Source organism: Balaenoptera physalus, assembly GCF_965194825.1.
Source record: "Balaenoptera physalus genome assembly, chromosome: 17".
NCBI lineage: Eukaryota > Metazoa > Chordata > Mammalia > Artiodactyla > Balaenopteridae > Balaenoptera > Balaenoptera physalus.
Window position 1 is genome coordinate 64,618,237 of NC_138895.1, and position 26,609 is coordinate 64,644,845.

A 26,609-nucleotide genomic window follows, 5' to 3' on the forward strand; every position below is an offset into this window, starting at 1 on the left:
ATGTCTTAGAAGGTCCTCCAAGGTTTGCCTCTCTTCAGCCTTATTTCCTGACACACCCTGATGCTAAACTTCTGACCCTGGAAGCATCTGGAGGTACCCTTGCCCCATTATCCCCTCACAGAAGAGGCTCCAGTGTTCTGCACCCTCTGCCATTCACCATCAGGGCCCAACTTATTCCCTTCAGATTGTCCCTGATCCCCTAAATTGTTAGCACCTAGATATTAGGACCTTGAACTTTTGCTGCTAGACACTCATCACAATATTTAGTGGTCTGTCCCAGGAGAGCAGAGTTTTTGTCTGACTTGTCCACTACTCTATCTCCACTTCTAGCACCCATCACATAGTAGGTGCTCAGTAAATATTTGTCAAATGGCAATTGCTCACTAAACAGCTGTAAATCACTATGCTTAAAATCTCCAAAATGGCTCCTATGTCATTTTTAATAACATTTTCCTGTTAAGTCCTCACCAATGGAGTGTTCAGATACTATTTAAAACACAGTAATTTAGTGCCTATCACCAGTTTTCACATTCTGGACTTTCCCCCTCCTTTGGAAATGGACAGGAAGAGGTAGGAGAGAGAATAGCTTTATTCTAATTTTTCTTACATTTATAATGTCATAACATGTATTTATCGAGCACCTTCTATGTGCCAATCACTAAGCATTGAGAATACAGTAAGCGAATAAAACATAGTCTCTGTTTTTACAAAGTTTGCATTCTAGTGTGTGTGAATAAGGCGAGGAGAAGTCAGAATGTAAAGAAACTGAAAATTGTATACAACATAGTGCCGAAGTCAGAAAGGGGAAGGGGGTGGGGGGATAGTGTTATGTGAGACAGCAGTGTTAATTTTATACTTCCGGTGATCGGGAGAGCTTCCCGAATAAACCAACTTTTCAGCAGGGACCAACAACAAATGGGGAGTTGGTGTCAGGTCACAGTGAAGCATGAAGATCAAAAACTCAAATCGCAGGTTATCAGTTGCAAGCTGTATGCGACTAAACATGTCAAACTAGCCCCTCTGGGCCTGCCTTCTAGTTGTGAAAGGACAATACTACTACAAACTTCGTACGCTTGTTATAAAAAAAAAAAAATGATCAGCAAGGAAATTAAGACGACGTAAGCGTTCTATCAAGAATTCTAACTGGCTGAGACTGGGAAACGAAGTGGTGGGAAAGCCCACCGGCCTTCCACCACGCGCTCCGCCCCCTCTGGCTAGAGTACAGCCGGTGATTGGCTACTCAACCCGTCCGTCCCGCCCCGCCCGGGCGTCCAGTCCAATCCCGGCCGACCTTGCGCTGACACAGGTTCCCAGGGACCCCGCCGAGGGCGCAGTCCCCGTGACGTTTGATGACGTGTTACGTCACGGTGGCGGAAGTCGCGGCAGCTGTGTTTAAATCAGACCGCCCGAGTCTTAGAAGCTTCTGCTCGCGCCGAGGCCAGCGACCGCCGAGCGTCGGGCAGACGCCCTGACGCCTACTCTGCAGCCCTGCTGACCTGACGCCGCTGCCACGCCATGTCCACCCCTCCGTTGGCGGCGTCGGGGATGGCGCCCGGGCCCTTCGCCGGGCCCCAGGCCCAGCAGGCGGCCCGGGAGGTCAACACCGCATCGCTCTGCCGGATCGGGCAGGAGACGGTCCAGGACATCGTGTACCGCACCATGGAGATCTTCCAGCTCCTGAGGAACATGCAGGTGGGAAGGAAGGAGGGCTCCGCTCATGGCCGTGCGTGGAGAAAGCGGGATGTTTCTGCAAGGGAAGGGGCTGCTGGTTTGTTACGTGGGGCCCCTGGGCGTCGACGCGGCTGCCCTGGCCAAACCTCGAGTATGTGGTCGCCCCCATTTACATTCAGAAGCGTTCCCCAGTAATGTGTCTGTCCCCAAGATGTGGAGGTGATGTTTTCCATGGCGGATTTCTGGAAGATTGAAGCCACATTTTCTAGATTCGACCGGGTTTCTCAGGTTTCTAGGCGAACTCTTGTATCTTTCAAGGTAGAGGTGAGTCTCACTCCGCCATGCTCTTGGGATTATTTTAATCTCATATTTTCCCACAGAATACTTTTTGAGGGTCCAAGGTGTTGAATTCAGATTCTGCTAAGCATTTTGTTAAACTGCTTTATTTTGGTATAATTGACGTACAGTACAATGCATTTAAAGTTTTGACACATGTGTACTTGTGAAACCATCCATCACCCCACAAAGTTTCCTCGTGCCCATTTTAAATCTTTACTTCTGGCCTTCCATCCACAGCCAATCTCTGCTTTGCTTTCTGGCACCGTAAATTAGTTTGCATTTTATAGAGTTTCATATAACATACACTATGATTTTTGGTGCGGGCGGGTGGTGTGGCTCCTTTCACTCAGCATATATCAGTAGTTCCTTCCTCTTCATTGCTGAACAGTGTTCTACCGTATGAATATAACACAATTAGCATATCTGTTCATCTGTTGATGGACATTTGTGTTGTATCCACTTTGGAGCTATTATAAATAATACTGCTATGAGTGTTCAGCTACAAATGTTTGTGTGAACATGTGTTTCATTTCTCTTAAGTAGATAGATGCCTGGGAGTGGAATTGCTGGGTTATAAGGGAAATGTCTGTTTAACATTTTAAGAAACTTTTCCAAAGTGGCCTCACCATTTCACATTTTCATCAGCAGTGCTTGAGCCTTCTAGTTAGTCCTCATTCTTGCCAGCACTTGTTATTGTATGTCTTTTCTTTTTTTTCTGCATTGTATGTCTTTTTGTTTTGTCTCGCAGTCTGTGGCTTGTCTTTTCATTCTCTTCACATTGCCTTTTGAAGAACAGATATTTTAAATTTTGATGGAATCCAATTTATTTGTTCTTTTACAGATTTTTGCTTTTGGTGCCATATCTAAGAAATCTTTGTCTAACCCAAGGTGGCAAAGATTTCCTATGTTTTCTTCTGGAAGTTTTATAGTTCTAGGTTTTACATTGAGGTCTCTGATCCGCATGGAGTTAATTTTTTTATATAATGATAGATATGGATCTGAGTGGTTTTTTTTTTTTTTTGCATTTGGATATCCAATTATTCCAGCACCATTTTGCTAACCCATTTTTAATGCTTATCTTTACTACTATGTGATGTGGGTATCATTCTTGTTTTATGGATGAGGATTCTATGATTCTGAGAGGTGAAGTGACTTGTCCAAATCTAGTCAGTGTAGGGTAAATTTGAAACCAGGCCCTCAGACTCTTAGAACTTTAGAACTCTTATTTCAATTGGTGCACTAAAGAATGTTTTATTGCCTTTTTTTTTTTTTAATGGTTGAGTTTTTTTTTTTCCTCTTGATTCTAGAAGTAATACAGTTGTATGGAAATCTTTTAAGACCATGTCAGTAAAGCCAGTGTGAAATAAAATACAAAGGGAATCCAAGAGAAGATATGAAATCTTTGGCTATTGTTTTAAAATTAATAGATTAATATATAAGATGATTAAAGTATGGGTTAAATGATCTCAGAATTTAGCAAATATTTCTTTATTTTCAACCTGCTGTATTGGACTAGTAGAGCTAATAGCTTACATTTATGAAGTACTTTCCTTGGTCAGGTATACTGTTATAAGAACAGTTATAAGAAGTATTTTTATCCCGATTTTACAGTTAAGGAAACTGAGGCTTAAAATGAGAAGATTTTACCCAACATCACACATGACTGGTAGCTCGTCCTACTAACCTCTTTATGATACTAACTTGCTGTCAAACAATTTGTACTATTAACAGAGATATAATACACATCCATAACCAACAATGAAAGAACTGAACTCTTTCAAAAAAGTATTATTAATAACTAGATTACATGTGGACATATATTCAAAACCAATTTGTAAGGGACTACAATAGTTATTTCTTTGTGCTTCTTATATTGTGAATTCTGTGATTTAACTCCTCTAAGACCCTGTGGGCCATATCATAATTGGCTGGAAATGAAGCAACAATGTGCTCTTTCATTTATAAAAAGCTGAGAGAAGTGGTACAAACAAGACTACATATAAGCTATTTATTAATGCATTTTTTTAAGTATTCAAATTTTTAAAATTATCTTCTATATTATTAATCTAGAAGGATGAAGTGCCATAAATATCAACTGCTGAGGTTATATCTGAGCATTTGTTTTAGAGAAATGGTTCTTTATTAGTTGTCCTTTAGTCTCTTGAAAATCTAATGATAACTATAGACTCTCTTCTGAGAAAAATGCACATGTAAACATTTTGAATAAAATTTCAGGGGGTTAACAGATGTCTCCCCAAAGATCGCTAGATCCCAGATTAAGATTCCCTGCATAAGAATGTATTGCTTTGGTTCTATTTGTTATGCTTTAAATCTTAAAAGAAAATTGTTTTGAATATATAATACATTCAGAATTCAGAAATAAAAAAGGACATTACAGTGAACATTCCCCCTCCCATCACTATCTGCTAGCTAACTTCTCTCCACAGGTGATGATTATTATTGATTTTTATTACTATCCTAGTATATCCTTCCAGATAGTCTGTGCATATTTAAGCAAATGTATATGTATATTATTTCATTTCCTCCCTTTTTGCACAGATAATACTAGTATATTATACACATTTTGCACCTTGCTTTTTTCATTTGGTACCTTTTGGAGTTTATTCATATCTATATAGAAAATACTTCCTTTTCCTTTTAAGGTGTATAATATAGTAATCCACTGCATGGACATACGGTGCTTTATTTAGCCAGTCCTCTAGTGAAGGGCATTTAGATTGCTTTTAATCTCTGCTATACTGTAGTGAACACCTTCCTACATAAATGCTCAAGTATACCTGCAGGATAATTCTTAGACGTGGCTTTGTGCTTCTGTAATTAGATAAATTATGATGAATTGCACTCCATGGAAGTTGTACCAGCTTATGCTACCATTTCCTGACCAACAATCAGGCTGTGACTAACACAGCAAATTCTATTTCTGGATCTTTGATCATTTGATAGGTGAAAATCTACTTTACATTTCTCCTAGTCTTAATGAGTCCCAGCATCTCTTCATATTTTTATGAATCATTTCTGTTTCCTTTTCCATTAACTGCCTGTTCATATTAGTTGCCGATTTTTCTATCTTTTTTTTTTTTTTTTTGGTCTTTTTTACCCTCTCCCTCAACTTATAAGATTTGGCTATTTACATATTAGAAAAACCTGCTCTGTATGATATAACTTGCAAGTATTTTTTCCCCCAGTCTGTTGTTTACCTTTTGCCATACATATATTTTTTTTAAGGTAGCTGAATTTATCAGTCTTTTTAGGTTCAATGTCTAAGTTAGGAAGTCCTTCCCCACTCCAAAATCAGGAAAAATTCAGTTTTGTTTCAATTTTTATACCTCAACTTTGATCCATATGGAATTTATCCTAGTATGAAGTGTAAGGCATGGCCCCAACTTTACTTTTTCCAGAAGGTTGACTGAATAATTTGTTTTCCTCCCCCATTGATTTCAGATGCTACTTCATATAAACGAATCAATTTATGGATGCTCTATTCCACTTAGCTGCCTTCTTTTATGTAGTAATGGCAAACTTTCTTATATTTATTGAGGCTCTATAAAGTATTTACACTTATTTTTCAAAATTGCCCTGGCTATTCTTGCTTATCTTTCCACATGTACTTTAGAATCACCTTAATAGTTCTGAGAAAATCCTGTTAGTGCTTTTATTCGGTTGATTTAACCTAGAGAGACTTTATATTGGTATGATGTTGAGTCTTATTAACCAAGAACACAAAATATCCTTTTTTGTGTCTCTATGAAGTATTTTAAGTTTTCATATTTATCTTGACATTTTTTAAGTCAAATATTTTATCTGGATATTTTATCCTTATTGTTGCTGTTGTAAATGGGGTCTTTTTCCTTTCTCATTTTCTTTTGTTTTTATATATGAAAGCAGAGCTATGGTTTTCTGTGTATTAATTTTGTACCCATCTCTCTCTTGACTTCCTTTATTGATAGCAGCACTTTATATCATTTGTAAATAGTGACGATTATACCACAGCTTTTTAATATTTCAACATTTTTTTCTTCTCTGACTGCATTGGCCAGTACCTCCAGAACAGTGTTCACTGGTAGTATTAGTGGTCTTAGTAGACATCCTGTTCTGTTCCTGACTTTAGCGCAGATGCTTGTAATATTTCCACATTAATCATGGTGCTGACTTTTTCTTTTTTTTTCAAATTGAAGTTTAGGTTGCTTGTATTCTTTTTTTTTTATTATTTTTTTTATTTATGGCTGTGTTGGGTCTTCGTTTCTGTGCTAGGGCTCTCTCTAGCTGTGGCAAGCGGGGGCCACTCTTCATCGCGGTGCGCGGGCTTCTCACTATCGCGGCCTCTCTTGTTGCGGAGCACCGGCTCCAGACGCTCAGGCTCAGTAATTGTGGCTCATGGGCCTAGCCGTTCCGCGGCATGTGGGATCCTCCCAGACCGGGGCTCGAACCCGTGTCCCCTGCATTGGCAGGCAGATTCTCAACCACTGCACCACCAGGGAAGCCTGGTGCTGACTTTTTAACTGAGATAAATGTATTTTATCGTGTTGGGGAATTTTTATTAAGAGTTTTGTATTTGTTTTAAGAATGGATGTTGAATTTAGTTGAATGCCTTTTTAGTGTCTAGTGGTATGATCACATATTTATTTACAGATATTCAGTGTTCATTAGTGAGATGGTTATTGATGATCTTGTTAGCTAAACATCTACATTATATAGTATATCCCAAGAGCTCCTAGGCACTATTATAACTTATACTGTATAGTATAGGAAACTTGTCTCTCTCATGTTCACTGCTGTACCTCAGATTCTAGAACAGTGTCTGACACATGAAAAGTGTAAATTTTTTGAAGAATTAATTGCTTCCTTCTTTGAGAAGCTGATGCTCTATGTGAAAACTAATACCCAGACTTGCTAAGAGGGTGAATTTGAGGAGGGTGGTTCTTTGTATTTCGAAGGATTTTGTTTTCCTTTATGAAAGGATTTATCAAGAGTTCTTTTGCATAACACAGAATTCTTAGCGAATTTTAAGTGTCGATTTATGGAAAAAATAATTCATGAAAGTAAAATAATCCAGACTGTACTTTAAAACTTTCTGTGTGTGTGCACTATACTAAATACAGGGATATAAAGGTCAGTTGCTTCTAGTCTTTATTAAGTACAAAATATGGGCAAAGTACTCAACGTAGTCAGTACCATAATAAAGGTAGAGCCTGCTTCTGTATACAAGATGTAATCATTATACTTCTTATTACCACCCAAACAAGAAAGCAGTGACCCTTTGAAACTTTTCTCTTATTTGTTAATGTTTGTGAAAGTTCATAAATTGAAAGGTCATGAGAAATCCTACGTTGTATTGGGGGGTGAACTCTTAATGCTTTTCTCCTTTAAACTGTTTTCACTAATTCAGTCCTTGGTACTTTTATCACATTTCTTTGAGATATAATCCTCAGGATGTTTTAATTCTTGAGAATTTCCAAAAATCCTAATAAAACTCATTTCAAAGAATTTCAGAAGATCCATCTCCTTAACTTATAAACATAACATTACAGGAAATTTGGAAATGAGAGAAAAGAAGAAAATGAATTATTAAGCCTATCTTCCTATTACATCTTTTATCAACTGTTACACCTTTTAACAACTACGTATAGGCCTTTACAGTCTTTTTTTTTTTTTTTTTTTTTTTAGTGTTTATGGTTTTACCTACTTGTAATGATAGTGTGTCTTGTCTTTCTTCTCTGAACACTCTATCAGGCTTTTTTTTTTTTTTTTTTTTGCATTCCTGCCTCATCTGTTTAGAAAAGAAAAAAAGGATGAACTGAGGTTTAGAAAGACTGGACTGATCTTCTAGCTATTAGACAGTAGTCTGGGTCTTGGTTTTAAGTCACTTTATTCCCCAGGGTAAGTGTATGTATGAGTGCTTATAATGAAATTACCTCGTATACTAGAAAACATGGTACAAATTTTGTTAATTCTAATTTCAGGATGATTTCACAGCTCAAATTGTGGGAATAAAATACTGTAAAGGTGTACAGAGAAAGGAAGATTTTGTTTGTGAGTTTCAGCACTGCACAAAAGGTGCATTTAGTTCTAAATAAGTAGTAGTTTTTCCATTTATCTGTGATTTTTGTCATTTCAGTATATATTTTTGGCTTCTTTTGATAAAATTCCTGAATTAAAAATATATAAGCATCCAACACAGAGTTATGATCATAGCAGTTACTTGTAGTAATTTATTAATGATGTTCAAGTACAGATTGATTTGCACCTATCTCCTGCTATTGATTTCCTTTTAAAGTAAAACTTCTGGTGACAGCTTTATGTTTTAATGCATGCCTTGAGTATCTTAATTATCTTATCATATTTAAGGTATTTTGAGATTATTTTTGCAACAGTGGCAGCATACTCTTCTTCTGCTGCTGAAAAGTCCTGATCTTAATTTTTTTCTTTTCTTCTTCTTTTCCTTTAAATTGTATTTTGTTTTTAATTTCCTGGTTGAGTTCAGAAGCTTGCTGCCTTTATATAATAGTAAGTGATATTAAAATTGTGTATTCTTTTTAAAGTTATAATACAAAGCTGTGATATAATCAAAAGTTAGAGGTGGAAAGCATTTCAGCTGATCAGAGGGGCTTATCACAAAGTCTTTTCTAGAGCTGCTTTACAGTATGCCAAGGAGCTAATTAATAAATGAACATGTATTACTCTTAAATTCTTAAAATTGCACTTGATTAACTGTGAGGAACAGCTTGCTTTTATGCATTGCTTAAAGACTGTTTCTTTTTGCTAGCTTTACTGAAAGAAAATCTCGATTTTCATTACCTTATATTTTTGTCTTTTTGTTGAGAAGCTGCCAAACGGTGTCACTTACCATACTGGAACATATCAAGACCGGTTAGCAAAGCTACAGGATCATCTTCGCCAACTCTCTATTCTCTTCAGGAAGCTGAGATTGGTCTATGATAAATGCAATGAAAACTGCGGCGGGATGGATCCCATTCCAGTAGAGGCAAGTTTTAGTGGTAGAGGGAGGATGAGTCTAAGATAGTCTCAGGACATTTGTAATTTTTTTCCTTTCTCTCTTCTGTTTTCACCATATTTCCAGATTATGAAACACACTGGTTTTGCTTTTGACTAGAGAAGATGAAATTGTGATATATATATATGCATAGAATGATTACTGTCTTTTCATGTTAATAATTTCTAGTAGACTTTAACATCCAGGCTGATAGTAAATTTTTGTTGTTGGGAGGAGAGGGTTGTCTGTGGCAATTTTTATTATTGCTTCCAGTGTCTCATTTTAATTAAATCAGTGCATGATGTTTTAGTAGGCATATTAATAGTATTGTAGAATCCTTTTAAAGTGGTTTTCATGTAAATTCTTTATGGATAAAAGGTTATAACTATTTTTATCATTATTAAATTATCTTAGTGGAATCACTCTAGTTTTTAAATATTTTTTTAATTTAATCTTGGATCATAGATATATTTTAGTTAATTAGGTATATGATATTTTTATAGGTGCCCTTTTCCTGTTGACAAGTTATATCTCTGCCACCAAAGGTAGCTGGGAAGGTTTGGATGTTCTCTCATTACATATAAGGAACAGTTTCCTGTGATCAGTGCTTTCTTGTTTGAGTGATCAGCATGTAAAGAGTGAACAGTGAAAGAGTAAACTGCAATACAGCCTGAAAAGAAGTGGTCAGAGATGTGGAAGATGGGAAATGTGGTTGATATTGACAGATGCTGCAGAGAAGTCAAGGAAAATAAAGAATGAAAACTGTCCACCAGATTAATTGTTGGTATATTTGAGCAGAGCTTCTGTGAAAGGTAGCAACAAGAAGTCATATCACAGTGAGCTGAAGATTAATCAGGAAATAAGGAACTGAAGCCAGAAAGTGGATATCCATCTTTCAAGAAGCTTAGATTATTAAAAGCAAGGGAAGAAAGCAGTAGATGGAAGGAGGGATAGAGTTGAGGGTTTGGGATTTTTTCCTCCAAATGGGAGAACATGTTTAGATAAAAAAGGAAGAAAATGGTAGGGTGAGGTTGGGGGAAATAAATAATGAAGACAGGAGGGCAGAGGAATCAGGGCACAGGAATGGAGACTAAGTGTCTTCAGGAGGAAGGACCACTCTGCTTGCGTTAGGAGAGAGGAAAAGAAGAAAGTAGCTGTGAATGTGGGCAAGTTTATATTTGTCCCAAGAATTCATAGAAGTTTGGCCAGATTGACTCCTGATTGTACCAGTTATTTACCTCTGTCCTGTTCCTGCACTGGTAATAAAAGATGGAAGGACTAGATAATTCCTGAAGTCTCTGTTGCAAGAGGCTTCATCAAATAAACTTCATCACAAATCATACGTATTTAATTATAATCCTGCTAGAAGTTTCACTGCTATATAAATTTTCTTCTCTTACAAAAAAACTTTCTCCCAACTAAAAGACATCTAGAAATCTGCACAGATACTAGATAGCAAGTAAATCACATTTATATAATACACAACCATGAAGTTCCTTTCTTTTTAGTATAGATGAAGGAAAGCCTGTTCCATCTCAATGAACTATAAACTTCTTAAGGGTAGGACTTGTATCTTATTTGTCATTATTTTTGCAGTGTCTCCTCACCCACTATCTGCCAATTAAATATTTGCTGATTGACTGAGTAGGATATTACTTAATTAGGATATTACTTAATTATATGTGACAACTAATTTTGCTAAAAGAACTATTTTGCAAAAGAAACCTGAAAAGCTAATGTTAGAGTGCACTGAAATGACAGACTTCTAAGGCTTTTATTTTAGGCCGTCATTTGAATTAAAATGTATTTTTGTACTATTAAGAGAAAAGTATAAAAATTGATCTTAATCGGATGCATTATCTATACCAGTATAATTGGAAATTGTGTGTCATATGCTTGACTTTTTTAACTTTTGTCTGTCACTCCCAGCAACTTATTCCATACGTGGAAGAAGATGGCTCAAAGAATGATGACCGGGCCGGCCCACCTCGTTTTGCTAGTGAAGAGAGGCGAGAAATTGCTGAAGTCAATAAAGTGAGTTGCTAGTCTGTATGTTTTATATTTCCGAATTATTGATACAAATTACAAGGGAGTCTGTGTAACTCAAAAACATAATTTGAATTATAGAATTACCTGAAGTTGTTTTCTGTGACAAATTTAACCTACTTAGAGTACAACCCAGAACTAAAAGGTAAGCAGAAATGCCATTTGAATAGTCAGAAGAGAGATCACAGAATTCAGGCAATAAAGCTCTTAGAAAAGCCTCATAGGCACTCAGTCACAACCCATTTACTTTTTTCTTTTCTAGGCAGAATTGTAGCTCTCTAGCTTAGAGCATATTTGGAGCAGCAAATGATAAAAATTTACAAGTAGGAGAGGTGAATGTCTCAACAGCTGAATAAGAAATTGAGTTATCAAAGCACTACCCCATCCCACCCTCCACCCCCCAAAAGTTCCTAACTTGAATTTATTGCTGAGTACTTTTAGAAGTTCAGAAGATAATGTTCAGATAGTTCTCTAGAAACATAGGGAAAAAAAGAATGTTGTCAGTTCATTCTGTGGTGGAAACATGGCTTACCAAAACCTAACAAATAGCACAGTAAATAAAACTACCAATCTCGCTCCTTCACTTACAAATACACACTCCCACCTCCTGCCCCACTCCTGAAATTCTTAATGCTAGTTAATAGAATTCATCAGGGTATTAATTAATCCACCACAGCCACAGAGGGTTTTCTGAGGTAGAGGAGGATGACTCAGTTTACATATATAATATGTAATATCAGTAGATTAAATTGAAAAAAAAATTTATTTTTCTCAGATCTAAAAGACATTTGATAGACTTCAAATGCTGCTGATTCAACGAATGCTTAAAACTATTAACAAGATAGTCTTTTTAAAAAAAAAAACTTATTTCAGATAAATAGCCAACATTTTTCATAGAGATGAAATATAGGCATAAAATAGGGTGCCTTACACCACTGTGTTTAATACTATTTTAGAAGTTATAGCCAGTGAAACAGAAATAAACTTTAGGAAACAGGGGTTATAATATTATGTACAAATCTGTTAAGTTCCTTAAGCTTGTACATAACATTTTAACTCAAGCTTAAGCTCAAAGAAGCTCATTGATTAATGAGTCAATAAGTGTTTGAAAAAAGAGCTTAATACAAGATTGATACCATTTTTCTATAATGCCATAAAGAAATTAGAATATAAGATACTATTCACAATTGTAACAACTAATATTTAGTTAGGAATTATTTCCATGATATATGTAACTAAACTTATTAAGGTACATAAAAGAAGTTTTGAATAGTTGAAAGAACACATTAAGTTCTTATATGGGCAATAACTATTCTAAAAATGCCAGTCGTGATTATTTCATAGTTTAATACAGTAACAGTCCAAATCCAAATATGAATTCTCTTGAAACTGCACAAAAATAGTAAGATTTTAGTGCAATACCAATCAAAAAACAAATCCAAATAAAATCCAAATGGGAATTTTTTTCTTGAGAGTATACTAAAATACATACATAAAACAATTCCTATAAGAGTAATAAAATAAAGAACTCTTTGCTTCAAAAACTAGAACGTGATATGAAGCATACTGTAAAAACAATAATTAAGTGTGAAATACCAGCACAAAAATAGATTAGTAAAATAATAGCCAGAAAAAGTCTTCCTATTGTATATGAGAATTTAATATGACATAAGAGGGATTGTGTGGAAAATCAGTCTTTAAAAAGAGACACTTCTAGGGAAAATTAAGCTAGCTTTTACATTACACCATGTGTCAAAATGAATTTCAGAGTTGAAAATAAGACTTGCAAAACAAAATATTGGAAAATTAAAAGAAAAATTATATCAAAACTCAGGAAAAAAGAAAGATGGATAGATTTTTCTAAAATAACATTTAAAACAATTTTTAAGAGGTGAAATATAAATTAAGAAGAATAGTTCCAGCAAATTTGACAGTAATAAGTATAAACAATTTACAGTAGGAAATTAGGAGGGGATTAGGAGGGGATTGGGAACTTTTAATTTAGATCTTGAAGAATAAGTGGTGTTTGGTAGTACAGAGATATGAGACATTCATTTATTAAGTGTTACATGTTTCTGTTGATAATCTATATTAATTCACAATGGATGTGTTCTATTATTTTTCTCTGTAGTAAGGATATTATTTATAAAATACAATGAAATGTATATATAAATAAAACACAATTGTGATGGTAACTTTGATTTCAGAGTACCACATGTGACATACATATAGTTTGTTCTCTACCATAGAAGATATCATGATATTTGTGAGGGGATCAGCAGGAGGGTGGGGGGAAATTTGTGTAACTTCAGAAAGATGTAATTTTTCTAAAGGTAAGTTTCATTTCACTTTCCATTTCTCTAAGTTCCTCTTTTTTTCCTAATATGATGATTTAGTCATAAGCTATTCTTGATTTTTTTAAAGACCTATCATATAATCAGAGTATAGTAATACTTTGACAGTGTGTAATCAAAAAACTCTTACTAGCTATTGACGTAGAATTTTGTGGATTTTAAGTAAAGGATGTAATTGATACCAAGACTATGATGTATAAAAGTATTTCTTTCTCCACATGAGGATGTAGCTCTCTGTACAGTCTCTCTCTGTCCTGGACCCACCTACATACTTTGGACCCACCTACATACTTTCCTTCCCCCAGTCCTTTCAATGCCGTTGTCATAATTGGGGTTCAGTAAATATTCTGTGTTCATATTATTATGGCACATAAATACTGCTTATTGCTAAGCCACATAGTAAACTAGAATTACATTTCCTTGAATAATTATTTTGTTTTCCTAAAGTTAATAATTCTGTAATTTTGAAAAATTTTAGTTAGTTCTTTATACATCTGTGGCCGCACCTCAGTACTGTTTTCCGACTTTCCAGAATCAAATTATCAGACGACTTACAGGTTTATTCCACCCCCCCACCAGAGTCCTCCCATCTCGTCAGGTCTGGGTTGAATGCTCCCTAGGCCTGCTGTTCATCCATTGCCCTGGGGCTTTCCTTCACCTCTTCTGTTGGTTTCACTATTTCCTCAATCTCCTATCTTTCTCTTTCTTGGTTTATTTCTCCCTCAGTAAGGTCCATATGTCAGTGGCTTCTTCTAGGAGGAATGCAGGGACTTAAGTTTTTAGCCTTCACGTATCTGTCCAGTTGATCGTTTGGCTAGATATGAAATTCTATGTTGTAAATTAAGTTCCCTCAGAAATTGGAAGGTATTCTTCCATAATCTTCTCATACAGGGTTTGGCAAACTTTAAAGGACCAGATAGTAAATATTTTAGGCTTTGTGAGACATGTGGTCCTTGTTCTTTTTTTTTTTTTTTTTTAATTATTTCATTTATTTATTTTTGGCTGCGTTGGGTCTTCATTGCAAGCGGGGGCTACTCTTCCTTGCGGTGCACGGGCTTCTCATTGTGGTGGCTTCTCTTGTTGCGGAGCACGGGCTCTAGGCGCGTGGGCTCAGTAGTTGTGGCTCATGGACTCTAGAGCACAGGCTCAGTAGTTGTGGTGCACAGGCTTAGTTGCTCTGTGGCACATGGGATCTTTCCGGACCAGGGCTCGAACCCGTGTCCCCTGCGTTGGCAGGCGGATTCTTAACCACTGCATCACCAGGGAAGCCCATGGTCCTTGTTCTGATGTAAAAACCATCCTTAGCTCATGGGCCTTACAAAAACAGGTCACGTGCCATAGTTTGCCAACCCGTTATGCTTTGTTGTCTTTGCAGATGGAGGCTCTAAAAGATCTGGTGAGCATCTGATGCTTAAACATGAGCCATTTATATTTGGGAGGGAAGCACTAGAAAGCCTATCACAGGCTTTGTGAGTTGGCTTCATCATAGCGAGATTTGGAAGCAAGTTGGCTCTTCTCTTTGGGGGGACCCCCAACTATCATTTACTGAGGCTTTTTTTCTTGAGGGCTATTCCGTTTCTTCAGAGAAGAATCTTCCAGTGCCCTACATAGAGTATAGGCTCATGTCTTCTTGCCGTCTGCTGTGCTGGTGGCACTGAATCCCCAGCTGTTCTGGTTCAATTTCATAGGAAACAAACCTCTCGTTCCCTGAAACGTGGGACAGGACACGGGAGAGGGTACTCAGTCCCCTGTTGGTGAGGAGTGGAAGTGAGCACCTGGGGCTCTCGCTAGTCCCTGTAGCTGTTTCCCTCCCGTTTCTGTCCCCTGGGCCTCACGTGCTGACTTTGCGATGGCACCTGTCTCCAGTTCTCCGTGGAGGATCAGCCCATTCTCATTGGCATCCTTCCTGCATCCATCTGGGCTGTACAGTAGTTTCCTCCCATGTCATTTATTGCTCCCCTTCTACTTTTCATTCTTAAAATGTGCCACCTGACATCTACTGTTGTCTCCTTTCTGATCATTTTTCTCCACATGGAGTTATAGCTTTTTCATTCCTCTCCTGCCATTTTATTAGGGTTTGAGAAAAAAGAAAAGATAAACACATGTGTTTAGTCCGCAGTGTTTATCTGCAACAGGCTTATTTCAATGCACAAAGTAGTATTTCTGAACGTTCATCTATTTATGGAATAAAAGCCCATATTTTAAATTCTGTGTTCCCATTTATACTTCAGGCATTTGAGAACTCGTTTTGATTTTGAATAAACCATTTGAATCTGTTGAATTTGCTGTCGTACATACTTCTAACTTTGGGATAAAACTTGTTTTAGTTAACATGGTATTGAACTGAAGATTATTACAAAGAGGAAAGAATCCATTACATGTTTTAAATTAAACAGATTTAAAGCTTAGCCCTATATTTCCATGGGAATTTTTTTTTAAGAGAATTTAGAGAGAAAATATCTTCTCTTGAATGGCAGAGGAAGTATTCATTTGATTGGCCTCATGGCTCTTCCTGGGAATTGTTACTATAATTTGAGACAGTACTCAAGAATTAAGCAGTAAACAGAAACCAAAAAAAAAAAGAGGGAGAGGACTAAGATTTGGTTAACTCAAATTGAAATTCCCCTAAAAAAGGCAGAAGAGAATAAAGTTAACAGCTGAAAACCAAAGTGGTTTTGACCCAAAGAGGTTTTTGACTCATTCCTTAAATAAAATATTATAAATGTGAATTGACTATAATACATATTCTGACTGTTAACCAAGTTATCTTATGTATAATTAGTGGTACTAATGTATTTTATTTTTTCTTTTCCCCCACTTCTTCCAACTTTGTACCTCCCTTCTAGAATATAAGATTAAAATATAATTGAAAAATTTTAAAACACTGAGTAAACTCATGATCAATTGATATATATTTTTCTGCCTTAATGGCACACATACCTGAATGTTTCTGTGAAAAATATGTTTATTTTAAATAGCTACCTTCAGATGGTAAAATGTTGGCCTAATTACATAATCACACAGATGCTATTAAAAGTAGTTTAAATTAATTGAGTTAATTTTTCAACTACAGTTGACCCTGGAACAACACAGGTTTGAACTGTGCAGATCCACTCATATGCAGATTTTTTTCAATAAAATACTCCAGTACTACACAATATGCAGTTGACTGAATCTGCGGAAGCAGAACCATGGATACAGAGGGCAGACTGTGGGACTTGAGCATCCTCAGATTTTGGTACCACGGCAGGTCCTGGAACCAGTCCCCCACATTGTTTAATGGTCAGCTGAATATCACTGTGTACTTGAAATTGTACAGAACATATTGATGGTCAGTCTGGTTTCTAACAACATATATATCACTAATGTCTACCATAGTGGCATGAAACTTTGGGGCATGAAATTTGTAATCAGTATTTGATATAAATCATCAGATGCAGAATGGCCTAATTTTAATAGTCAAATTTTTAGCTTTTTAAAATACTTCATTTTCTTTTCATATGTCCTTGAATCCATAAGCCTTAATACCCAAGTAAAGGATGAACACTTGTTTGAGACTATATTTTAAGGATATCAGAATGAGTTCTATTTTGCTTAAAAGTATTCTGTTAATGGTAAAATGAAACTGAAAGAGATATGTGGGTAGTTTTTACAGAGTTGACATATAATTGAGTTCAAGCAGTTAGAAGTTAAAGCATTTTTGACCAATTGTCACAGCCTTTGTATGAATAGTAAATTACATGGTATGACTTAGCATAAACATATTTTTTTAAGTATCTACTCTACTTACACATTCACCTGTTAATGTAACAAATTAGGCACAGATGATGGATTTTGATAACAGCAGCTGTCAACCTCTGTTAAAATCAATCAGTGGCAAGACTGTATATATTAAATCCTGTATCATGTCATGAAAATTTATTTACAGTTTAACCACTAATAAGCATAACTGTCAGCTTTGCTGTTGATATTTTCATGATGTGTTTTGGCTCTAGGTATTTTACTTGTATACTAATTCTTTTAATTTAAAACTTTGTGGCCTCTTTGAGACAAACTGTCCAAATGCCTTATGACATATCATACTTTAAAAAAGTTTTACTATTCCCTAGAGTTGAATATTACCTTGAAAATATCCCACATTTTTTAGTTCTCTTACTTTATTTAAGAGTTAATGACGCTAAATTTTTTAAATGAGTACATCAGAATTTATATTTCCAAATGAGTATTCTTGAAAGTAGCATTTATTCCAGTGATGTAACCATTGTGGGAGCCATCTGTAACCTCTGTTTTGATATTGATTTGAAAGTCTGTTTTTAACCACTCAAGAATATAATTTCATTACTTCTAGTTACTCCTTAATTTATACTGAAATGTGATCACTAAGCTTCTTTCACCAGACTTGGCCTTTGAATGGTCTTCAGCTGTTTCAAAAACTTAAATACCTCCTCTTTCTCCTTTTCCATGGATACAGATTTGTCACTATTGAAGTTATTTAGGAGAACCTGTCACACACATTTGCATAGTTAACCTTTTTCACTGCAGTTTAAATCATATTTCTTCTTCTTCAAGAATTTTAATGGATCCCCATTATCTACTAACAAGACCAAATTTATCCTTCCTTCCACTTTTTGCTCACCACCAACTTTTCTAGACCCCAAACAAAAATATTTTCCTTGTTTGCTGACCCTACCAGTTGGGGTTCTACAGCACCTGATATTTTTCCCCTGCCATCTGCCTTAACCAGGTTATGGTCTAGTCGTTTGGGCAGTATATCTTCTTCCTACTTCATGCTGAGTTTCTTCAAGGCAACAGACCGTTTCTTACTCATTTTTCTTCCCTTACAATGCCTAACCCAGAGCCGGGCACATAATATACCCTCAGTAAATATTTATGGAACAAAATGTGTTACAGGCTAAGAATTCCATTCCAAAGAGAAGTTCTGAAATTTTTTAAAGTGACCATATTCAAGATATGTCAGAAGGTACCAATTCAAATAATTTTTTAAAAATCAACTCATATTCTTTCTCTTCCTTTTATTCTTATTAAGTTGCTCTTCTCTACTTTCCACCTGAAAAATGAGAATTGAGCAGGGAATCATGGTAGCTGAAGTCTCTCACAGCTTAGAGGAATGATGGCTTGGTGGAAAAGGGCAGCTGACTGAATCATTTTGAAGCCTTGAATTAGTTCCCTGAACTAAGCTTACTGGTTTTCATTACATGTGTCTGTGTAACTGATTTTCATCTTATGTATGGGTATAAAGAAATTAGAACTGGCAAGGGCCTAATAGATTATATAATCCAATTTCTTACAGAAGAAAACTGAGGATAAGGAATTTGTCTAAGATCAAATAGCAAGTTAGAGGCAAAGTCAGAACTGGAACTAAGGTTTTCGACCTCCCAATATACACCTTTATTCGTATATTCCTGTTTTGCTGCCACCCTTGATTGCTGGCAGAAGTTTCTTGGTCTCTAGGATGACAGAGACTTAACAGGCAGCTACCACATACTTACGACAACAGAACTTAGAAGATCGGGCGTGTGAAAACTGAACAAGGAGACTGAGTACCTGAAGTACTAATAGTATCTTTTTCCCCAAAACTATGTTAAAGTGAGCTTTATGGTACTGAATACTGTATGCTTACCCTGTGTACTCTACGGTCATATGTTTTAATCTGACTGTGTTGTGTTAATTCTCTTTTCAAATATGAATTAAATTTAATTAATATTGAAGTCTCTTTAAATTGCTTTTCTGTTTTCCGATAAGAATTTCTTCCTCCCTTTTAGCTTCTTACCTCCTGTTACCTCTCTAACTCTAGATAGAATATGAGCGATTTATTTAATCTTAGTTTGCTCTTTAATGAAATCAAAATTAAGATTTTTAGGTCTCTTTATAATGAACATGTACTACTTGATCTGGAGGTATTTTAATACAGTATCTTTAAAATTATCTAACTAAATATATTACTTTCAAATGTAATGTTTCCAAGAGGTTACTTAAAAGTAATGATTATTATAATAACTAGTAAAACACTTTGAAATTCTTTATGTTTATCTTGTTTTATCTACACAGACATTTACTACATAGGATTTGAAGAAAGGATGCTTAAAAAGAAGTTTACAAACTGTGGTCTAGTAGAAACCCAGATCTAGAGAGACAGAGACACCTGCCATGTGCATTCAGGGCATCCAGCAAATCTTAGTTATGAAGAAGATTATATCAGGGCTGTACCATCTTGTCTTCAGTTTTCAGCATTAGATTGCACTTCATGCTGAGAGCAAACAGTGACTTCTGCCACATGTTTGGAAGACCAATTACATCAGGCATTGCATTTTTATTATACTTTATATTCTATATTGACGGTTTATGTTCTGTGCCTACCAGTAACATTTGTTGAATGCTTACTTGTATGCCAGGCACAGTTCTAACACTTGACATGAATCAAATCTTTTGATCCTCATAAAAACTCTTATGAGGTAGGTTCAGTTATTTTCCCCATTTTTCTGTTGTGGAAACTGAGGGACAGAGAGCTTAAGTAATTTGGCCAACATCATATATTTAGTTAGTGCAGGAGCTGAGTATAAACCCAGAGAGTCTGGCTCTAGAGATTGTGCTCTTAACCATTATGCTACGCTGCCTCTTGGAAAATCTATGTACTTAGGTTTTATAACAAGTAAATATTTAGCTTATTTTCTTTGGTGGTAGAAGTGGAGGAGTAAAGGGAGGTGGGGGATGGAGCTGTAGGCCTCTGGGGGCTGAATTAGAATTCATCATGCCTTGCAGTGAATGTTTGTGACCAGAAAAGGATTGAGACCTTCTGCCTTTAAGGAAATTAGCTTAATTTCTGTCTGGATCATTAGAGTTCTAACTTATGACATTTTAGTCTTCTACCTTCATGGTATATATTTCATTAAACATTTTTGATAAATTCTTTTGTTTGTACAGAAACTCAAACAGAAGAATCAACAGCTGAAGCAAATTATGGATCAATTACGAAATCTCATCTGGGATATAAATGCCATGTTAGCAATGAGGAACTAAACTGATATTTAAATGTCCAGCATTACACATGTTATACCATTTTTTTCCCCTCAAGTATTTTTTCCCTTTAAAGAAGATTATTTATCTGCTTTTATTCTAGTCACTAGAATGAAAGGTTCTATTTTTTACACTGTGGTTTTACATGAAAGCATTCATTGGTGGTTTTTCTTTAAGCTTTTGATCCTGCGAAAGATTATGGTAGTAAACTTTGATGGGGTTTGTTTTTGGTTAATCTTCATGAATTAAATAATTGTTTTTTAAAAGCAAAGTAATTAAGTTTTGTAAATAAATTTCTAAATTTGATCAATGGTTGTTTTGTTCATTTCATTACCCTTTTAGGAGAAAATGAAAGGTTTAAACATTTTTGCAGATGAAAATATCAAGTTCAGTCCATCTGTGGTACAAATTAAACATATAAGTTACCATTTCAGCTCAATTTTTAAAATTTAGTTTGAGTCCCAAGGAAGTTAGAATGAGAAAACAGTTAACTTCTCTATTGTTGTAAGCAGATGAAAACTGAAATTGTTTTTATTGTGGTTCTTCAAGTGTTTGGCCTTAATTGGAATGATCTGTCCCTAAAAGGAGAGAAAAATGTGTTGAAATCCCAACTATGCGCTTATTTGCTACCTGCTTTAGGCCAAGAAGCAACCCCCTATCTGATTTTTCAGATATATCCTAAAGTAATCTTAAGCATGTTTTAGAAACAGTGAATTTTTAAGAGTTTAAATGAGATAGTTCTGTATGACCAGTGCTTCTGTAGACTGGTAGTTGGTCTACAGTAATAAGTCCTTTACAGGTCTGCCTACAGGAGCTGGTTTCTCAGATTATAAATAATGTATCCCCAAATAAGAGAGTTGGATCCTTCTCAGGAAAGATTTCTCCCAGCCTGATCCAGAAGCCCCTACCTACTGGCCTTGGTTCGAACTCAGTAAATACTGCTATTTGACTTTGTAGTATATGGATTCTCTGGAGGGTACCAGCTTCCTCTGGGGAGGGAACCTGGGTGGTTGAGGATAAGGGTACAGAAGATGCTTACTATTCATTGTATACCCTTTGGTACCTGTGGAATTTTCCAGCATGTGCAAATACTGCCTATTCATTTTAAGTTATACAGATTCCCACCTCTAACAAGTGGCAGAAGCACGACAAGACAAGCCAAACCACGGGGACATCTTTAGACTCTCTAACTGCACATTCATCAGAGCAAGTTCCCCTGAGCAAGCCCAGTGTTAGTCAAATGGGGAAATGACCCCGTGGTGGGAAGCACAGCAGTTATAAGGCAGAAGGTAATGGTATATGAAGCTATGACAAGAAGAATTAGGACCAATAATTCAATCTACCCCAGAAGTCTGCAGTATCTATTTTATTTAGCCTATCACCAGTTGGACATGGAGGGTTTTTTTTTTTTTTTTTTTTGTTTTGTTTTTTTTTTTTTTACAGGTTTTCACTGTATGTTCTTTGCATGGTAGATTGCTGATGACTACTGGGAATTTAGTGTTTTGGTACTGACAACTTGTAAAGCAGTTATAAAAAAATGTTTTAACCAAATGGAGTTTTTTGGTTTTGTTTTGTTTTAATCACACTCAACTCCTTAGATCATTCAAGGTGTCACAAACTCAACTCTTGAAAGGAATGTGGAAATTGTATCTTTGGGGGCTTGGTTCTATAGGGAATCTCAATGTGGAGAAATAATCGAGGCAGCTACTCTCATAGAGCAGTAGCCCCAAATTCTGGGAACCTCAAATTCTGTGTGTTCTTGAAGTCCTCAAAACTGATGCCGGTTTATACAGTCACTCACTAGTCTACTTGAGGCTTGTTATGAATGTGTTGGGGTTATAAAAACATAGACTCCACTAACAAAGTTTCAGCTTTTTGAGGGAGAGCATGCCGGGAGACTGAAGAGCCAGAAAGGCAATTCAATCACCATGTGTGGCCTTGGGCAAGTAAATCTCAGTTTTCTTGTCTGTAAAATGATTAGTTGATCTTATATTCTTTGTTAGAATTGTAGTTGCAAATGTTAGAAACCCAATTCCAAATGGCTTAAGCCAAAAAGGGAATTTATTAATTCATGTCCCAAGAAAGGATGCTTGAGAAGAGCTCACAGAAGCAGAGAAAAGCTGCAGAAACCAAGACTTCAAGAATTAGAACCAAGATTCAATACCCCAGGATTCTCTTTGCCCACCCCTAATTTCCGCTCTCTCTCTGCTCCATTCTCTCCTACTGTAGACCGGCTTTCTCCAAATGGTGGGAAAGATGGCCTCCCACCAGCTTACCTTTACATCTTTTCCACGCCCTGACTCCAGAGACTGGGCCCCTTCTCCTCCCACTCTGCGTTGAGAACTGGAGTGGACCCTGATCAGCACAGCTTGGGTCACGTAACCAACCTTTGAACCAACTGTGTGTACGTGTGGGTTCTATAATTAGATCAGCCAGGTTATAAGCCCATCTCTGTGGCTAGGAATTGGGTGTGAGAGTCATGGAAAAGTTACTGAGCAGGGAACAAATACTAGGGAAAAAAATACCAATCAGAAAAATTTGGAAGAAAAACGTACAACAATGGCAACCACAGTCCACTGATGTTCTTCCTTGGTTCTAATACTGTCTCAGATAACATCAGTTATTCAACTCTCAAACCCCAAGAAAAGTTTTAGAGAAAACTAAATGCATCATTGACTATCATGAGAAAATTGTTAATTTTAATTTTTTTCTCAATTTGTGGACTTCTGTGTTGACATTTTTCTTTGCAGCCTTTGTTTTTTTTTCTTTGAAGCTTTTTCAATTAATTGCAATGTGATCTTATCAGGTCTTGGTTAGCCTTACATGGGTTAAAGCAGAGATACGAAAGAGCTAAGAAAAAAATAAAATGAAAACTTCAGCATCCTGGTAATGAAATTATCTTTAAAATGATTTGGAAACCGAAGGCCCTCATCATTCAGACATTAGATCCCTTGGCACCATTACAAGACAAAATGTGTTAACTTGACATTTTGATGTAGTTCCAGTTTGAGTAATTCATTTTCTTACCTTAAATTCCCAAGGAAGTTTAAGCTAGAGAGAGCAGTCTTTCAGCCTTAAACTAAAATGTGTGCTTTGTCCTAAAGCTCAAAGACTTTGTTATCAAATTTGTCCAACATAACTGGATGCCTTAAAATTTTTTCTATTCCTTTAAAACATTTGTGGACCAAGGACTGATTTTTTTAAGCCTAAACTGAAAGATATTCCAGATGTATATATATTTTTAACATGGTAGCAGTCGTGAATTCTCTCATATCTTTTTTTTAACTTAAAGAAGTAGAGTTAATATATTTACGTTAATATCTTTAAGTTTATATTTTTACATAGGGTTGAATTGTACACTAATGCATTTACATCAGTAAATGTATGAATGCACTGATGATTCATGCATTTTTTTTTGAAAATTCTAGCTTGTTGTCAATATGTAATTTGCATTCCCAAAACTTACAAAGAAAATGTAAACCTGTATTTTCTCTGTACTTTGAGATCTTATTCTATGACACAGGATTACAAGATCACCAAGTGGCATGTCCTTGTTAGAACTACCTTAACCTGTTTTAACTTAATTCAGATGTCTTTTTGAGGCAGTACCTCTTCAAGGTTAGCGAGCACGGGAATCAACTTGGGTGCACTTTTAAAAATACAGATTTTGGACTTAGCACAAGTTTACTGAATCAGAATCTCTAAAGTAGGGTCTAAGAGTTTGCATATTTAAAAACAAGTTTTCCAGGTGATCTGTCACCAACACTGGAAAAATATTTTTCTATGCAGTTTAGTGATAGTCATGAGTATTTTAACATGAAAAACTGTATAAAAAGTAGCAGTATTGATACAAAATGAAAAGTTTTGTGCCATATTTAAAGTTCTAGCCTTTTAAGAATTTAAAAATAATACTTTATAGGAGCAGTTCTCAACCTTGGCTGAACATGAGAATCAACTGGGAAAATGTCAAAATCCCCTGTGAAGCCATGCCCCAGGCCAATTCAGTCAGAATGGCTGGGGTGGGATCCAGGCAGCAATGTGTTTTAAAGCTCCCCAGGTGATTCCAACGGTCGGCCAAGGTAAGAGCCACTGCTGTATGCAGATTTAAAAGCATGGAAAGAATCCTGAAGGACTGATTTTTCCAGTAATAGTTAAATATTCGGAGCAAAGAACTTCAAGAGGAGAAAGTCCTAAAACTCACCTACACACTAATGTAGTTTCGAAGGATAGCTGGCTGACTGTACGCTCTTGGGTGTCAGGGGTGTGGGTGTCATCAACCACAATCACACCGCTCAGGAGAAAACTGAAGCGAGAATGCCACCCGGTCAACAACTTTGAGAGGCAAAGGGGATTGATGCATTATCTTCCATCCTTAGAGATCATAATAATTTCAAGACATTTGAGAGGTTGAGTGAAGACAAAAGGAAGATGACATTTCTCCTTGTTCCCTGTTTCATGCTGTACATGGCCACATCTTGTTTTATTTATTTTTTTAATAAATTTATTTATTTATTTATCTTTTTATTTTTGGCTGCATTGGGGCTTCGTTGCTGCACACGGGCTTTCTCTAGTTGTGGCAGCTTCTCTTGATGCGGAGCACGGGCTCTAGGCACGCGGACTTCAGTAGTTGTGGCTCACAGGCTCTGGAGCACAGGCTCAGCAGTTGTGGCGCACGGGCTTAGTTGCTCCGCGGCACGTGGGATCTTCCCGGACCAGGGCTCGAACCCGTGTCCCCTGCATTGGCAGGCGGATTCTTAACCACTGTGCCACCAGGGAAGTTCCAGCCACGTCTTGTTTTAGACTGATAAAATAACTAAGCTGGATTTATGATTTACTCATCTAACAGCCATCTGTTGATCACCTACAGACTCTGGGCACCAGGCTAGGAGGTGGATATACCAAGTTGGAAAGGACCTTTTGCTCAAAGGTTATGGAATATAAGCTAGAAGACAGCTGTCCCTATACACAAACTCTAGGCTTCTCGAAAGGGGACTTCTTCACATTTACAAATTGGATGCTCACCAACCAACCCAAAGAACCAATGGCCTGCTTTTATTCCATGGGGACTTAGATTATCTTGGTGCCTGTAGAGCAGATTACAGAGCTCAAGCTAGAGGCCTCCTTCCCAGAGGTTCCACACAAAAAAATTATCTCTGTGGTTAGAAAGTTACTGCTACGTATGCCCAGACCTGTAACAATCTAAAGACACAAAAAGGCAATGCTATAAAAATGTTCAAGTCCAGAAATGAGAATGTAGCACAGCTTTAATTGCAATAAGGTGAGGGAAATAGTTTTCAAAACAGCTTTGGGAGGGGGAAGAAAAGTCATTTGTGAAAGCTCAGTACCCAAAATCTACAGATGGCATCACTAACAAATAAATCAATTAAAGAATGCAAGGTGTGAATGGAAACATAAATGTGAATTAAAACCATACAAACTTGAAGTTATGTATGAAGTATTTTAACCACTGACACTAAAATTTTAAATTGAATTCTCTGATGAAACAGAAAACTGGTATAATTGCCTGAGTAAAGGGTGGTTTGAGAATTACAGCTGGTGGGGAAAAAATAAATGTGTTTCTGTGTTTTGAATAGACAGTAAAAGCAAGACGGATGAACGAAAAGGGCTTGCCAAGGTGCCAGCAATGGTCCAGGTGAGAAATAACTAAAGCATGAAACAGAGTTGTAGCGAGTGTATTTCCTTGCTCGTCTTGATGGATTCCTACATGTTGCTTGTTCTTGCCAATCCATGCAAGGTTGTAGCAATGCAGTTTGTTGGCCTAGTGAGGTCAGAGAGTTTGGGGCATTTCCTGGAGCTGCTAGCTTCTGTTTTGAGGATGTATTTTCTCCTGAGCCTTTGAAGGATTTTTGTATAAGTACTGGGTTATTTACTTGTTTACAAGACTCTGTATTTGTGGGGGAGGAGGATGGGCATAGATAGGAAAGGGTCTTCTGCTTCTCGATGGTGAGAGAAATATCTCGGCTCTTAGAGAATTCTCACTCTATGAGACTGAGTCCTGAATAGTGGGCGAGGGTGTGAACCCTAAAGACAAACTCCCTACGTCCCAGCTCTGCTGCTTACCAGCTGTTCCCTTGGGCAAATTTTTCAGCTTGCTTATGACTTGGTTTTCCCCTCTGTAAAAGGGACACATA

At 36.6% G+C, this 26,609-nt stretch overlaps 1 protein-coding gene across 12 annotated transcripts in view; it reads left to right on the forward strand.

Annotated features, from left to right (window-relative positions):
• The first annotated feature begins 1,335 nt into the window (after nucleotides 1-1,335).
• MED30 (mediator complex subunit 30) overlaps nucleotides 1,336-26,609 on the forward strand; it is a 63,754-nt gene continuing 38,480 nt past the window's right edge. For 4 of the 12 annotated variants that reach the window (XM_082433259.1, XM_082433264.1, XM_082433263.1 and 1 more), the window contains exons 1-3: nucleotides 1,336-1,692; nucleotides 8,855-9,013; nucleotides 10,952-11,056. In XM_082433259.1, the coding sequence (XP_082289385.1) occupies nucleotides 1,516-1,692; nucleotides 8,855-9,013; nucleotides 10,952-11,056 (441 nt within the window). In that variant the 5' untranslated portion in view covers nucleotides 1,336-1,515. The other 8 variants (XR_014255497.1, XM_082433265.1, XM_082433266.1 and 5 more) reach the window with 6 other exon arrangements.